The sequence below is a fragment of the Pongo abelii genome, chromosome 15 (assembly GCF_028885655.2).
Source record: "Pongo abelii isolate AG06213 chromosome 15, NHGRI_mPonAbe1-v2.0_pri, whole genome shotgun sequence".
Classification (NCBI taxonomy): domain Eukaryota; kingdom Metazoa; phylum Chordata; class Mammalia; order Primates; family Hominidae; genus Pongo; species Pongo abelii.
In genome coordinates, this window is record NC_072000.2 from 25,281,177 (window position 1) to 25,298,672 (window position 17,496).

The 17,496-nt window shown below is 39.8% G+C and overlaps 2 gene segments (V, D, J or C); both read left to right on the forward strand.

Moving 5' to 3' along the window:
- Positions 1–4,897: 4,897 nt before the first annotated feature.
- Positions 4,898–5,489, forward strand: LOC134760132 (T cell receptor alpha variable 21-like). The segment is given in 2 exon segments: positions 4,898–4,949; positions 5,143–5,489. Coding segments are annotated over 2 exon segments (399 nt in total).
- Positions 5,490–16,666: 11,177 nt separating this feature from the next.
- On the forward strand, positions 16,667–17,496 carry LOC134760133 (T cell receptor alpha variable 12-1-like). The segment is given in 2 exon segments: positions 16,667–16,949; positions 17,147–17,496. Coding segments are annotated over 2 exon segments (459 nt in total).

Here is a 17,496-nt window from a genome sequence, read left to right on the forward strand (position 1 = left end):
AAATCCTCATATATCTACACTCTCAACTGTACATAAGCTTCTTATTTCACTGAGAAAATAGAAACAATCAGAAGAGAATTTTCAAAAGCTTCAATACTTACCAGTCACTTGCATCTATGCTCAAATACTCTGTCTTTCCTCTCATTAGAATGTCATCCCATGTGTGCAGGGACTTTGCTTATTCTCAGCACTTATCATCATACCTGAAAATGTAGGCATTTAAAAAATAACTGTTGAATTAAAAATGAATAATAAAAATACCTCTGTCATTACCAGTACAAAACTATCATTTATTCATTCCCTCAACAAAAATTTATTATATGCCCATTTATTGACAGGCTGTATTCTAGCAACTGACAATGTAGCAAAGAATAGAACAGATAAAAGTCCCTATCCTAAGGGAGCTTATATTTCAGTTGAAGGCTAAGTTCATGTTAGCCACTACAATAAGCCTTTACATGAATCATCTCTTTTCGATTTTTCAAAAATTGTTAGGTAAGTGTTATCATACCTATTTTCAGATGAGAAAGCTAAGGCTCAACTCTCCTATTTAATATCATATAGAGCCAGAATGCAGAGCTTCAAATATATGTCTAAATTACTAATCTACTGTGCTGATATAGACATGAAGGGGTTTATCGTCTACATCATGTTGCAAATAGTGACGAGGAAAAAAGCTTAATCAAAAGTTCTAAGCAATTGTAGCTCTGACCCCAAGAGGGCAGTATTTGCATTCGCCCCGCCTGCAGGTCTGAATGTGTAGTATGTGTAAGATAGCGAAGCCTGGTCTCTGATTGGCTAGGGATACTCTCTGAGGAACCCTTTGGTTAGTGTCAAAAAAAGAGAAGATGTTGAATATACAAGTCAACTTCTGGGAGCAGATCTCTGCAGAATAAAAATGAAGAAGCATCTGAGGACCTGCTTGGTGATTTTGTGGCTTTATTTTTATAGTAAGTTAGTGGAGAGTTTTAGCAAAGTTAACATAGTCAAGGGAATATTTTCTTAGGATTTGGGGTGAAGGTGTAGTCCACTGGAATAGGAGGAAGGGAGAAAATGGGACCATTTTCTGTTTTACTTGGGATTCATTGTGGGGAGTAAGGAAGGGATGCAAATTTGACAGTATTAATACTGGATGATGGATCTCTTGAATCTCACTTTGCTTTCTGAATAGCGGGGAGTGGCAAAAACCAAGTGGAGCAGAGTCCTCAGTCCCTGATCATCCTGGAGGGAAAGAACTGCACTCTTCAATGCAATTATACAGTGAGCCCCTTCAGCAACTTAAGGTGGTATAAGCAAGATACTGGGAGAGGTCCTGTTTCCCTGACAATCATGACTTTCAGTGAGAACACAAAGTCGAACGGAAGGTACACAGCAACTCTGGATGCAGACACCAAGCAAAGCTCTCTGCACATCACAGCCTCCCAGCTCAGTGATTCAGCCTCCTACATCTGTGTGGTGAGCCCACTGTGCTCCACAGGCACTTGAAGCCAGTATGCAAACCTGCACCTGGAGGTTATCAAGGAGGCATAGAAGTTAGAGTAGACCGTTATTTTTTATGCAGAATATAATTTCACAAGTGAGTGAATATTTATCTCTCAGACATGATTTGATTTGAGCTTGAGCCTAAAGTTCTACATAGGCTCAAGTAGGATACATGCCCTCAAGCGAGGATAAAGACATCCTCACTCAATACACAAAGTTAACTGCTACATCTGGGTGTTCCTAAGGGCAAGACCGTCTGTCATGCTGTGTTACTGCTGCTGAAGTAGATGACAGTGTTGGTTGGAAGCGAGAGACTAGCTTGGTTTGTGATCTGGACACCTACCAGCAGAATGTCGACTAAGTGAAAGAGCAACAAGTTTATGTGGCTGATGGAAATTTTTTTTTTTTGAGATGGAGTCTCGCTCAGTCGCCCAGGCTGGAGTGCAGTGGTGTGATTTTGGCTCACTGCAAGCTCCACCTCCCAGGTTCATGCCATTCTCCTGCCTCAGCCTCCTGAGTAGCTGGGACTACAGGTGCCCACCACCACTCCTGGCTAATTTTTTTGTATTTTTAGTAGGGACAGGGTTTCACCGTGTTAGCCAGGATGGTCTCGATTTCCTGACCTCGTGATCCACCCATCTTGGCCTCCCAAAGTGCTGGGATTACAGGTGTGAGCCATCGCTCCCGGCCAGAAATATCTTGAGAAGTTTCCTTCCCCTGAAAGACATTCAGTTGTCATTTCATGGCTATTCAAGTTCTCAGAAAGCATCCTGTGAGAATAAATCTGCTCTTCCCATTTAGCTATGCTCCAGATCAAGACATCTGTCCAGGTGCTGCAACAACTCTTTATTACCTTCCATCACTGCTCTTTTAGAGGACACTGGAAGGCCAGGGGATCCTGGCAGGCACAGTCACTCTCAGGCAGCAGAACAACTGTGCCAGGCTTTTCAGCCATCAGTGTTCTAGAAAAGAGACTTAGGGACAGAATGCCTACCTGCAATTGTGAACGCTGGTTTGCACAACTTAGCTGTGAAGTTCTTTTTGGGACAATTAGAGAAATGTATATATAATTTGAGAATTAGATGAGAAAAGTACTCATTTAAAAGGCAGATATCAACTGTAAAAAAATGGGAAGAATATATACTAAGATATTAAAAATGGTAATCCTTGTATGGTGGGAATATAATGTTTTTACTTTTTATCTTTCCTTGTCTTCTGTACTTTTAATTTTCTATAGTTCTCAGATTTTTCTTCTGTCAAAATAAAGATTATTAAAAAATAACAAACGTCTTAAAAAATTTAAAGGAATGCATCTCATCTGTCACTATCAAGTCACAGGAATTGATATTTAAAGATGATCACACATTTCAGGATATTGTTGAATAAGATTGATTTGTTATGTTTATGAGCCCTGCAAGTAAGTTCATTCCCAAGCTTAGTGAATTGATAATTTGTGAATAAATGAAGCCAGGACCTGGACTGTTCTTTGTAACTAGTCTGGAGATAGCTCAAGTGTCAAGACATCAAAATGCCTTGACTTCTGGAGCAAAAAGTAAACCTAGATATATTCAGTAATCAGATATTTTTTCCTGTCCTGTATCTCCTTTCAAGTCTTTAGAGTGAAGAAATTAAAGTTCAGATTGCTGCTACAGCAGACTTGTGTAAGTAATCATAAATTAATTGAAGAAAAAGATAAAACACATGAAAATGGAATCAATAGGTAAAATTCCAAGTATGTGGACAAATAAGTTTTAAAGGTATTCTCAGGAGGAGATTACTGTGGGACAGAAAAGATAGGAGAAAGTATCATGGGGAATAGCAAATTTAGTTAGGTCTTGAAGGAGAGACACACATTGAATTTGTTCATTACACAATTATTTATTAAACAAATAATAAGGCCAGGTGTGGTGGCTCACGCTTGTAATCCCAGCACTTTGGGAGGCCAAGGTGGGCGAATCACTTGAAGTCAGGCATTCAAGACCAGCCTGGCCAACATGAAGAAACCCTGTCTCTACTAAAAATACAAAAATTAGCCAGGCATGGTGGCATGCACCTGTAATCCCAGCTACTAGGGAGGCTGAGGCAGGAGAATAGCTTGAACCCGGGAGGCGGAGGTTGCAGTGAGCTGTGATTGCACAACTGCACTCCAGCCTGGGCGATGGAATGAGAGTCCATCTCAAACAAAACAAAACGAAACAAAAAACAAATAACAAGTGACAGGTTTTTTTGTAGGTAGAAGGAGTAGGGTAATAAACAAAATAGATAAATGCAGACACAAAAGACCTTCCATTACGAGGCTTGAGTCTATGTTTGTCTATAGTGTTCACTTTCTTTTACAGGAATATCTTGGGAAGTTTGCATTCCAATATAGGCATTTCCTTGCTTGCTTTAGTTTAGTTTAGTTTGCAGGTTTCATACGGAGATTAAAAGGCACAGGCATTGAAATACTGTATCTATCACTTACTAAATTACATTACTCTGGACAAAATTACATAACCTCAGAGCACCTACACATCATCAATGGTAATTACACATACATCACATGGTCATAAGGATTGAATTAAGTGAACTTAATTAAATGATGGAATTGCATTGGTAGAAAATAATTTTTCAACTAATGGTAGTTATTCTTGGACATAAATGATAAAACAAAGGTAATCTAAAATAAAAAAATAAGAAACTTTAAGTATAGATTAAGGTTTACCTTTCCACTCTCCTTCTGTTGATTATATTCTTTTACTATGGTTATGGCCGAGAGTCATCCTTTATTTCACATTGGCCTTATTCCATCCACTTATTTGAGCTGACAGTATTGGCTTTCTTGTTTGTTTGTTTTTATCTCATAGGTTTTCTGCACAAAAAATGAAGCTTTCTTGCTTCTGGTGTAATTTAGTGTAAGTTCTATGATGAATCCACATGAGCTTTATGGAGCAGGACTCCGATATAACACCATTATACTGACCTACAGTGCCAATAACTAGATCCACACCCAGGAGCTCATTTAACAGAGCTCTGCATTGGAAAGGAGAGAAAATAACCTTTCTAGGTTTGGGGGAGAAGTCCTTTTTAGTTATTCAATTTATAACTTGTACATACATGGTAGATGCCCAGGAAGTATTATAGAAGAAAAAAGGAAAGAGGAACATCTAGGGGACAAACACTAGGTGCAGCTGACTGAGAATCAGCACCTGGTCCTGCCAGAGTCCTTTTCCATGTTACTTCTTCAGAGATCAGGAGGAGCTGTGTGATCTGTGCACGGGGGAGTAAATCTTGTTTCTGGCTGGTTGGGGAGACTTTCAGCTTCCTGCAACAAAGAACTATGAATATTAACTCAGAGAAACCAGAGATTTGGCTTGATAGTGTTTGAGGGCTCCCAGACCCCAGCCAGAGACCTCACTGAGTCTAAGTGATAAAAATGGAGAAGCCCTTGGGAGTTTCATTCTTGATTTCCTCCTGGCAGCTGTGCTGTGAGTTGCTGGGCTCTGGAAATATCATAAAAAAGAGCAGACTGTAGTTTCTTCTTTATAAGTCTGGAAGTTATAGAAGGGTGGTTAGGGTCTCAGTGCTCACCTGTGGGGGCTGTGAAAAGAGAGTATATCTTCCAAATGAATGAATTTCCGTGAATGAATGTCCTCTGTCTGTGGTTCTCTGTTTAAACAGGGGTGAATAGACTACATACACCGGAGCAGAGTCCTTCATTCCTGAATATCCAGGAGGGAATGCATGCCGTTCTTAATTGTACTTATCAGGAGAGAACACTCTTCAATTTCCACTGGTTCTGGCAGGATCCGGGAAGAAGACTTGTGTCTTTGACCTTAATTCAATCAAGCCAGAAGGAGCAGGGAGACAAATATTTTAAAGGACTGCTTGGAAAAGAAAAGTTTTATAGTGTTTGGAATATCCCAGTCTCTCATCCTGGAGATTCAGCCACCTACTTCTGTGCTTTGCAGCACAGTGTCTCCCCAGCACCTGCAGCCTGTACCACAGCCTGCAGCCGGGACCCTTAACACAGGCCTAGCCTTGCAGGTGGGAGTGAAGGTTTTTTTTTTTCTTTTTTGTATAGAAGGAACTTTCTTTATGACTCCCATCTCCAAAACAGAAGTGAAGGATAATGCATCTTTCTTATGTAATGAAACTGAATTTATATTAAATTAAATTTCCTTTTGTTATTATTGAAATTTCATTCCTCAATGCAGTTTGTACAGATTCTGAGCCTGTTTGCCCGCAGATTCCTTCCACTGCTTTACTCTTTAAGAGGGTAGACCCCTTTGTGGTGCAGGCTCTGAGTCCATGAGGCAAGTTTTCTCCAGGCTGTACCCTCTTCAGGAACATTTTACCCATTTGATCATATCTTCATGATGTTTTTGGTATCTATGTACCATCTATACCATTATTTACTTAATTTAATATTAAATTGATGTTTATGTTAAATAGACTTTAAAAGTAACTATGTAAAATTGTCTTCATTTGACCACATACCATCTGTGAAACCATGTATATGATATAAATAATATATTTAAAGTGCTGCTCATATTTTTCCCAATACAAATTAAAATAGCATCATATATGTAACAATTGAAAAGGTTGTCTGTATACTGCCTAATAGGACCTCTTGTATCAATCACACTTTAAGAAATACTGATCCAGCCTATACCCTTCATTTTATAAATGAAATAATTAGGATCCACAAGTATGGTATCATTTACTCAAGCATGACTTACAGTAAAATGAAAGCTAGAAGTAGAGTCTAGGCTTTATGATCCCTTGTCAGTTGCTTCTTCCACCAACAATGCAAAGCAGGATCTAGAGTTTGAAGAAAACAGTTGTGTGTTTTACATTTAAATTAAATTAAAAGTTTTATTTAATTGTGTATGTTCAACCTAGAATAAATTAGAAGATATGACTACCTATCAAAGTAGAGCATTCTCATAACTTCATTGCCTAGAAATAACAAGTATTTCTATTTTTCAAATTTTCTTGTATACATATACAACTACATTTCTCTATGAATGGGGCTGATAATGTGCCCAGTATTTATTAACGTGCTTGCTTCTCTCAACATTATAGATATTTCCATGCCAGGGATCATATATTGAGGATATAATTTTAAATGACTGTCTAGTTTTCATTATATAGATATTTTTAAAAGTGACTCACCTTTTGATAATATTTCTAATTATCCAGTATTATAGACAATGTTTTTATTAACATCATTAAAGTCACAGCTTTAACAGAATGGAGTTGGGTGAATAAGGGAAAACACGTAACACTGCATATCTAATTTTCAGGAAGAAATTTTTCACCAAATTGTGATTCCAACAATAGCATGTAATGCTTTTTGTTTTCCATACTTTCTTTACCTGTTATGAACATTATTACCTGAAAGAGGTTTCCACTTTGCCAAGTAAAATTTTTAAATGTTTTAACTCTTTTACTTTATGAAATTATACATTTGTTATTAAAAATAAATAAAACAGGACTAGAAAACATAAAGAGTAAGAGTGTTTCATACAACATAAGTATCTTTTCATACAATAATATATGTTAAAGAAGAACTTTGAAAAACACTGTCATGGTCCCATTTACCTTCTAATGTTCTCTTTTCTTTCAAGGCTGTTCTCCATGTCGTTCCTACTGTTAAGTGTGGACCAGCACTATCTGAACTTGTGCGGAATCTCAGGCTGACTGAATTTGAATCTGCATTTTAACAGAACAACCATGTGGTTCTATCCTTAAAAGTTTGAGAAGCACCCCTTTGATGGGGTGCCAGAATGATTTTTTACAATATAAGGTAAAAGTTGTCTCTACTAGCTCAAAAATGCTTCAGTGGCTTTCTATTGCTTCTAGAATAAAATGCAAATTTCAGGCTGTGATACACAAAGATATATATCATGTGAACCTCCTTTTCAATCTCCCCTTTTAACTCTCCTAGCTCTCTATGTAGCAATAACACTATTCTCCTTTCAGTATTCTGAACTTGCCATATTCTTTTCCACATTTAGTCAAACTCGTCCATTTGAAATGCTGTTCCTCCAAATATGGGCAAGCCCAATTCATTTTCACATTTCAGGTCTCAGCTCAAGTACACTACTATATAGATAAAGACTTCTGACTTCTGTTGATCTTCGTGACTAATGTAGCCATCCATGGATCTCCCCATAGCTTTATCACAAAACCTAGTTATTTCCCTTATGGTAATAATCATAACATCTAGTTATAATGTTGATTTACATGCCAATGTGTTCATTGCCTAAACTTCCAATTAGGATACAACTTCTATGAGGTCAGGGATATTGTTTGTTTAATCACACCTTTAACTTTAGTGCCTACCTTTAGTGACTGACCCATAGTAGTCAGTGAAAAAATATCTTCTGCATGTGGCTGGGCGTGGTGGCTCATGTTTGTAATTCCAGTACTTTGGGAGGCTGAGGTGGAAGGATCAGTTGAGGTCAGGAGTTAAGGACCAGCCTAGGCAACATAGTGAGACCCTCATCTCTACAAAAAATAAAAATAAAATATTAGATGAGTGTCATAGATGGGAATTGAACAATGAGAACACATGGACACAGGAAGGGGAACATCACACTCTGGGGACTGCTGTGGGGTGGGGGGAGGGGGGAGGGATAGCATTAGGAGATATACCTAATGCTAAATGACGAGTTAATGGGTGCAGCACACCAGCATGGCACATGGATACATATGTAACTAACCTGCACATTGTGCACATGTACCCTAAAACTTAAAGTATAATAATAATAATAATAATAATAAATTAGATGAGTGTGGTGGCATGCGCCTGCAGTCCTAGCTACTCAAGAGGTTCAGACAGAAGGATATCTTGAGCCCAAGAGTTGGAGGCTGCAGTGAGCTATGATGGTGCCACTGCACTTCAGCTCTGGGTGACAAAGCAAGAACTCATCTCTTAAAAAATAAAATAAAATAAAATAAGAAAGAAATATATACAGAATGAATAAATGAATGTTGCTTGGCCTTGTGTTCTTTTTTCCTTTCGCTTTCTTCTCACTCCCATCCTAGCAAATCTGAACTTCGTGTATGTGCTCCCTGCTCAGATATCTGGTAGAGTTCTTTAATGCAGGCACTCACCCCTTGTCTCCGGACCAGGCCTTCCTATGCTCAGTGAACTCTGCCAAACAACTAGATCAACGCAGGGTCTCAACCTGTCGTCACTCAATTGACATCAGGTGTAATCTGAATGAACCGAGCAAACTCTAAACATAATCCCACAGTAAAACATCTGAAAGAAAAAAAAGGTATACTTAAAAGATGTTGGAAAGTATGAAAACAACTTCCCAAATCAAATAATGATAAGCACATGTCAAAGTTTAATCTCAAATTATTGCAAGAGAAAAATTGCATCAGGAAACACATTCAAATAATTGGACTAAGTAGAGACATTTTATAGAAAGCTAGGTTTTTTTTTAAAGTCAGGTTAAAGATAATTATTATGGTCAAATTATTATTGGTTCATAATGACTGTACTCTGTGTAGTGGTTGTTAGGCTCATCATGAGATTAACAGTCATCTGAGATTATAACACTAATATCTCAGAATGAGTCTTTATTTTATTAAAGAATATCAGAAAATTGATCAAATATTTGATCAGATGTGATAGTTAATTCCCATATGGGGCTATACATTATCCTTCAAAAAAGGTTCATTCAAGACCAGTTTTGGGAAACTTATTGTTGTCAAAAGTAATTCAAACCAAGTGTGGTGATGTGTGCCTGCAGTCCCAGGTAGTCAGGAAGCTGAGTTGGGAGGATCCCTTGATCCCGGGAGTTCAAATCCAGCCTGGGCAATATAGTGAAACCTCTTCTGTCTTAAAAAAAAAAAGGTAATTCAAGTCTTTAGTCTTTACTATAATGGAGAGGAGGGATTTGTCAGATTTTGGATGTTTTCTGTTCCTACAAGTTACTAATCTTGTTTGATTGAGGCTATAGTAAATACATGAAACTACTTAGAGACAAAGGATTTTATTACTCATGACACAGCAAACAGCATAAACATTGTTACATTCACTTCAGTTGTTCTTTCCCTTGACTCTAAAAAAGATGATATGTTTGCTGATGTATACTTTGTTTGAAGTGGTACTGTGTCATAACTGAGGAACTTTGAGCTTGGAGAATTCACTGCTTTTATAGTAAGGAGTAAAGCAACTTGCTCTTTGTCTCAGAGGGAAACAGTACCTCAACCCTCAAGGTTTCTTGCTGCAAGCATAACTCTGGAAATTGGTCAGGTAGAGTGATCATGGTCTTAAACCACTGGCATACCTAGCAAGACATTTATGAGTATAAGAGATTAAGGATGGTCTGGTTTTCAACAATACCCACTCCATATTCTTACATCATGTTATTTTCTAGAAATTTTTCTCATGAGTATGCCACTCCAGAAGCCATTCTGATCAATTTGACGAACAGAGATTCTGAGACTAAATACATTGAATTTGCCTCAAACAATGTTTAAATAAGGCTACTATCAGCAGACCAATCTGCAACATTAACTTCACCCATTTAGTCAGCTGTGACAAAGTCCCAAAGTATAGATAACTAGGATGTAATTTCTTATCCATTATACATCGAAGTTTAGATTGACATGTTAATCTTTGTTTTAATTGTCAAAAAGAGTCTAAAAAGCACCAACCATTCCTAATGGAAAGATGTTCTGTCCCACCTATTCCCAGACATAAGCATAACCCAACAGGTTAATCCAGTTTGGAATTTATTGTTAAACTTGATTTGGATCAGCATTACATCACTTTTGTCATAGGATCCTTGGGGTGTTGCTTTTCTGACCAGAAACCTCTGTGGTTGGTGGTGCCTCTACTCAAGTTTTGCATGGGCCCACTGGGCTCATTCCACTTACTTGGCCTGGAAGACTACGCTCAGCTCGTGCTACCGGCCTGGATTTTATGCCTGCCAAGGGTGAGTCAGGCATGGAGCAGTGAAGGATGTGTGAGGAAGTATGGAGTCTTGCCACTGCACAGTCATACATGCTGGCTGCTGCAGTGAGGTGGGCAGTGCTGGCGTGGGTGCCAGCTCTCCACAAGGCTGGGGCTGGACCAGTTGCATTGCAAGCAGCATTAACTGCTGGCACCAGGGAACACAGTGGCACCCAAAAGCTTGGAGAAGCCAGGAACCATAGGGTCCCAAAGAGGGGGGTCATAGCCCTGACTTGGGGTGCTGTCAGGTCTGGGCTTTCCAAAGGGCCACAGCACTTCTCTTCTTCTTTTTACCCACAATGTGGTGAACAAGGGACATGTTTCAGCCCTGTTTGTGGAACAGCTCTTTTAGCCCCACCATTTGATGGGTTCCAAGTTCTTGTCCTGCAACCAGGAAGAATGAGGTACACAGACAAGTAGAGGGTTAGCAAGATGAAGTGGAGCTTTATTAAGTGATAGGACAGCTCAGAGGAGACCCGCATTGGGTAGCTTCTTTCCACAGCTAGGGTGTTCCAATGAGTGTTCAGCTCGTAGCAGAGAGGAGACCCTGGAGTGGGAAACTCCTCTCTGCAGGCAGGCTGTCCTGTTGTCTTTGTAGCTCTCAGCAGAGAGGAGGCCCTGGAGTGGGTAGCTCCTCTCTGCAGCTGGTTGTACCAGTGTGTGCAGCTCTCAATAGAGAAGAAGCCTTGTAGTGGTTAGCTCCTCTCTGCTGCTGGTCATCCTGACGTCTGCTCAGCTCTGGCTGAGCCTGGGGCTTTTATGGGCCTCAGAAGGGAGGAAGTGCATGCCCAGTTGATCCATGGGCAGCCATAGGCAGGCCCAGAAAAGGCACCAGAAGTTCCCACACCAGTCTGGGGGACTGGCAGCCTGACACCCAGCCTTCAGGCCCTCCTTAGCCTGAAGGTGTGGCCTCACTGGGGACCCACCCCTTCCACCCAGATACCTGTCTGCCTCCTACTGTCTTTCATGGTGCCCAGATGGTAGGTGCCAAGGAGTGCCTTCAGGCCAGTGCCCCCTTGGCTTCCCTCTTATGCTCGTCAGTACCCAAAATCTGGAGGGGGTCGAGGTGGCAGAGGGCTTGTGTGTGAACACTTCCCCTAGTGTGTGCACACTCTACTGTGCTGCAACAGTGCCTGGGCTTGGCCCCCACTTTGCTCTGAGATCAGACGGGGTGCTGACAACAAGGAGAAGCCAGGCAGCAGGAGTGGGTACTTCTGAGCCTGTGAAGGCAGGGAGGGCTTCCCAGGCCCTCAAGAGTACAGAGATGCCTTGGTCCACAGCTGCAGTTTGGGAGGCTGTAGCTGCCCACAGAGGGAGGTTGAGGGGGCAATGCTCCTGCCTACCCCATGGAGCAGAAGGCCCGGGTCTGCAGCATTGACTTGTGTTGCTGCAGCTTCACTGAGAAGGGTGGGGCTCCTGCCTGCTCCTGGTTTCCCCAAGAGCATAGGGAGGCCTAGGTCTGCAGCCATGACTTGGGAAGCTGCAGCTGTGCCTGGAAGGGCAGGGTTCCCACCTTCTCCTGGGCAGAGAGGACAGTGATGCCCCGAAGTTGTGGCTTGGGCAGCTGCAGTGGCACCTGGGGAGCTCCTGCTCCAACTCAGAAGGGGCGGGGCTCCTGATTGTCCCTGGTTCCATGGAGTGTGCAGCCCCAGCCATGCCTCCCTGCTGTGATGGTAGTGGCCACTCCAGATGGCCTGCTGCTGCCATTGCTTTTTTTAAGCTATATGAGCAGTGCCATTGAGTATTTGCAACCTCTGTAGCCATTCATGGCATAACCCAAGACTTTTCAGACATCCAGAGAAGCATATACATTTGTATGAGTCAGACTGAGACGAAGTTGTACTGATTCCTGTGTTTATACACAGACAAGGATGGAGAATCTATGGTGGGAAGCTGCTATTGATGCATGTATTGCAGAAATGTTCAGGAGAGGCCATATTCACAGGAGTTTTACTATTTCAAGGAATGTGGAAGAGGATGACAAACCAACAGCAGATTGGATAGCCAACTGCAGCTGCTGCTTGGCTCCAGCAGACCATATAATTGTCTTGCTAGGCTGTGGTGCTTGACCTAGAATACAAAGAGTGAATTAATTCTCCACTCCTCCACCTCTCGGTCTAAGATTTTCCCTTCCTAGGTGCCAGTGTTGTTGCTCTTTCTCCACCATCACAAAATCGGTTCATCCCATTCTAGTAGCTATAACTTTGCCTTTTTTTTGTAGTCAGTTCCTAGTCACACCAAAATCATTTGCCTAGAATAAATAGAAAGAGGAACAGGCATTTGTATGACATTTACATAGATTCATCATAATTACCACCTTGGCCTTCCTGGAAAACTGAATGGGAACTTGTAAAGCTGTGCACTCACATAAATGCTGGTTATCCTCATTATGTAAAATCATGTTTAACCAAGAAAAGAATATAGGTGGCTGAACTGGAATTCAATATTAATACCATTCTGACCATGCTGCTGCCTGGAGAGTGTACCAACCAGGCTGTTCTAAGGTCACTGTTAGGAGAAAGAAAGAAGCATCATGCCTTTCACTTCTAGAACGTTAGAGGAGGTGTACTTTTTTCTATTAATGTTAGATACAGCTAAAAATTCTGGACATTATAGATGGCCCTTGAATCGAAATGAGATTACTTCCCAGTAAACTGATTGTAGTTTAAAATACTGTGGGTATAAAATGCATTTAATACATCTTATATACTGAACATCATAAGTTTGCCTATCCTATGTTAATCATGCTCAGAACACTTACATTAGCCTATGGTTGGGCAAAATCATCTAACACAAAGCCTATTTTATAACAAAGTGTTGAGTATCTCATCTAATTTATTGAATAAAATACCCAAAGAGAATAATAGAAAGGTTGTATCGGTACACAAAGTATGGTTTGTACTGATTGGGTATTGCTTTTGCACCATGAAAAAAATCATAAGTCAAGTCATTGTTAAGTCAGGGACTGTTTGTATATAAAATCAAAAGATAAAAAGTTTCTAAAAGATAGAGAGAAAAAGCCAGATTGTCTAAGAAATTGAGGACCTGAACAATGCTACAACAGTGAGTTTCATGAGTTTTCTTTTGCCTCATACAACCCAGTGGCATCCAGGAGTAGCCAGTAACCTGGTAATGCCAGTGGGTACAGAAAAGAAATCCCAAATAAATGCCTGTTTTCTGCAGCCAAAGGACCAGGAAAAGGATTGACTATGAAGGCAGAAACTATAAGACCATAACCATTCCATTCTAGCCAAAGACCACAGAAAGTTTTATAGCAACCAAGCACACATTTAATCAACAAAAAGGTAACTGCAACCTAGCAGGAGAGATTTGTGATAGTGTAAGTTTCCTTTGCTCCATCTTTCCATCACTGGCTTGAAAATAGTCTTTAAATGGCATTCTGCATTCCCAGCGTGGGTTTCTGGGGCTGGAGGAAGCAGAGTAGACCCATTATCAAAGAATAGTGCCTGACTATGTTGACCTGTCAGGTGGTTTTCTGAAGGCCTAATTCAAAGGGCTTTCCTGTATTCATATAACTCAAAACCCTCTCAGAGTGAAGAAGTGGTTATGCAGAGGAAATTTTCCAAAAAAATTGATAAAGGAACTCAATAACAGGGAGGAGAAAGAATCTGCAAATGTGAAGATAGGCCAATTGAAATTATTCAGTCTAAGAAGCACAAGGGAAAAAAATTGAAGAGAGCTTAAGAGACCTGTGGGACATTATAAAAAGTACAGCCATAAGGATAACAGGATTCCCAGAGTAAGAGGAAAGGAAAAAGCGGGAGAATATTTGTAAAAATCATGACTCCAAACTTCCCAAATTTGTTGGAAGACATGGACCTATACATCCAAGAAGTTTGATAAGGACCAAGTAGAAAAAAGGCAAAAAAAAAAAAAAAAAAATCTCATTGGGACACATTATAATCAAACTGTTTAAAGAAAAAGACAAATGGAGAATCTTGAAAGCTGCAAGAGATAAGTGATTAATCACATGGAAGAGATCTTTCAAAAGATTAGCAGTCAATTGTTTATCAGAAACCATGGAAGTCAGAAGGCAGTGGATGGCATATTTAAAGTGTTTAAAGAAAAAAAAAATGTAAACCAACAATTTCATATCAGGCAAAACTATTGTTCTAAAACAAAGGAGAAATTAAGATACCTCCAGATAAACAAAAACTCAGAGTATTCATCACTTGTAGATCTGCCCTACAAGAAAATCTAAAGGGAATCTTTCAGGCAGAAAAGAAATGGCACTAGACAGCAACTTGGAGCCATGCAAAAATAATGAACAATGGTAAAGGTAGTTACATAGATAAGAATAAAGCCAATATTTTTGTAGCTTTTGTTTGTAACTCCCATTTTTTCCCTAAATTGTTTAACAAACTAATGCATAAACAATAATTGTAATTATATTGTGATAATTATACAGAATAATCTCATTGTGTATAATGAGAACACAATGAGTAAAAATGTGTTTTTCCATGTGTATAAAAATTTCCTTTGTTGTTGTTGTTTTTAACAGTACAACTTATGTATTTCAAATAGACACAAAATTAGTAGCATTTACAGTAGTATCTTAAGATAAATTGCCTTTGAATAAGATCTTGCTTTCAATACTTTGAGGTCCACAAGGCATATCTAGAAAATTTCATGCTATGGAAGATGAAGACTGCTTAATCCAACAGGGAAGGGGACTATGATTTCTCTTTGACTAATTGCCATAACACTGTCCTTAAGGCATATGAAGGACTTTTATATGTTATTTAGACATTAGTAGGCACAGAAGCTTTGCAGTACAACTTTGATGTATAAATTCTGTCATTTTTTTTTTTTTACTTAAAAAAATTTTTTTTTAAAAAAAATGTCACTGTGCTAGCATTGATAACGCTCTTAGGTCCACCACAACATTATATCTATTTGCCCATACTATTTTTGTTACAAATATTAAAAAGGTGATTTCTTCCTGAAAGGACTGTGCTTCAGGTCCCCATTCAATTTTAGATGTTATATTTGTTTTTTATAAATTTTCCAAGAATGTAGTGGCTGCATTCTTGGGTTGCTGTCACTCTTCCTTTGCTTTTTACACTTACTGAGAAGTGGCTGTTGTAATTTCTGTCATGTGCAATGTATTCCCAGAAAAAGGGATTTCAATATTAGCATGTTATTCTTCATTCTATTTCCTATGCAGTTGGTGGGAAAGGAAAGGGCCTGCCCAGGCCATCATTGATGAATACTGATTACGAGGCTCTTGAGTAGAAAAGAGCCTGCATCATTGCTGGCCTACAGCCACCAGCTTCTTCAAGGACACAGAGCAGATTATGGACTAGAGGAGGAACAGTGGTTGTTGTGTTTGTTACTCTGTAGACCCAGTTAAGTTTCTTGCATAGGTAACCCTCCATAGATCTGGTTTGCTTTTTAGGTTAGGATGAAAAGGTAAAGAAAAGACCAAATTCATAAATTTTGGAGATTAATTCCTAGATATAAACTTAAAACAAGAAAAGAAATAAGAGGAATTAGACAAATGAACAGACATATAAAAGCCTAGATAGTGAAGGTAGGTCCATCTCTTTTGCAACAGCCCAAACAAGTACTGTTTTGACATGACATGCACGTGTCATTGGTGTAAGACAGAATGACGAATTCCAAGCTCCAGTCCCTGGCTTTGTTAAAAAATGTTGCCCAGGCTGTGAGCTCAAATCATATTTGTTTAGCTAGATTTTAGGTCGTTCTATTTTGAAAGAATTCTTTTGAATTACAGGAAATTTCTTTAAAAATTGGAGATAGCAGAATGGTATGGGGATGTATGGCCTGACATGGAGAAGAGGTATGTAACGTGAAATTCTCCTTAAATTGCAAGAATCTCGCTCAAAGTTTTGGAATAGAATGCTTCATGACTGATTGTTCAGTGTAGGAAAGTGGCTATTAGAAATAACTCCTCTTACTCATACAAGAGTTGCCATTTGATATCAAACACATGCATGCATAAACATCCCCCACAGACATTGACTTGGAGCATTTGCTTCTCAAATTTTTAATTTAACTAATATGTCAGATTTTTATATTCACCTGTTCCATAATACAGGTCTACATCTTGAGTACGTCTTTGATTACTATCATGATTCCACAAGATGGCAGTGTTTTCTTAGGGACCCTGAGGAAAGCTCTCAAGTGCTCGTGTGTGTGTGTGTGTGTGTGTGTGTGTGTGTGTGTGTGTGTGTGTGTGTGTGTGTGAGAGAGAGAGAGAGAAGGAGAGAAAGAGAGAAAGAGAGAGAACGGGAAGGGCGAAAAGAGGAGGGGTTAGTTATATACCAGGGGTTGTGAAAATAACCTCTTTTTTCTAATTGGTAGGACAGATTCTTTTTATGATTCCTAAAGTAGAAGAAATAAAATATCTGTGCTATGTTCATTTTTTTTGGATTGAAAATTTCAATCCTCAGTGAACCAGGGCAGAAAAGAATGATGATATCCTTGAGAGTTTTACTGGTGATCCTGTGGCTTCAGTTAAGCTGTGAGTTGGGCATCTCTATAGAAACATAATGTACAATATTTTGAGATACTGTCTATCCTAGGCTGGGGGCTAGAAGCCTGAATTTTTTCTCTAACTAAGAGAGAGTAGAAGGCCTGTAAAAACATGATTTGAATTCTGGGGAGTAAGCATTTTCCTCCCAATTTGTCTTCTCTGTCTGACCACTGTCTTTTTCACAGGGGTTTGGAGCCAACAGAAGGAGGTGGAGCAGGATCCTGGACCCTTCAATGTTCCAGAAGGAGCCACTGTCGCTTTCAACTGCACTTACAGCAACAGTGCTTCTCAGTCTTTCTTCTGGTACAGACAGGATTGCAGGAAAGAACCTAAGTTGCTGATGTCCGTATACTCCAGTGGTAACGAAGATGGAAGGTTTACAGCACAGCTCAATAGAGCCAGCCAGTATATTTCCCTGCTCATCAGAGACTCCCAGCTCAGCGATTCAGCCACCTACCTCTGTGCAGTGAACACACAGTGCTCCCCAGACACCTGCAGTCTGTACCCAAACCTGCTGGGCCCCTGGAATGCCTGA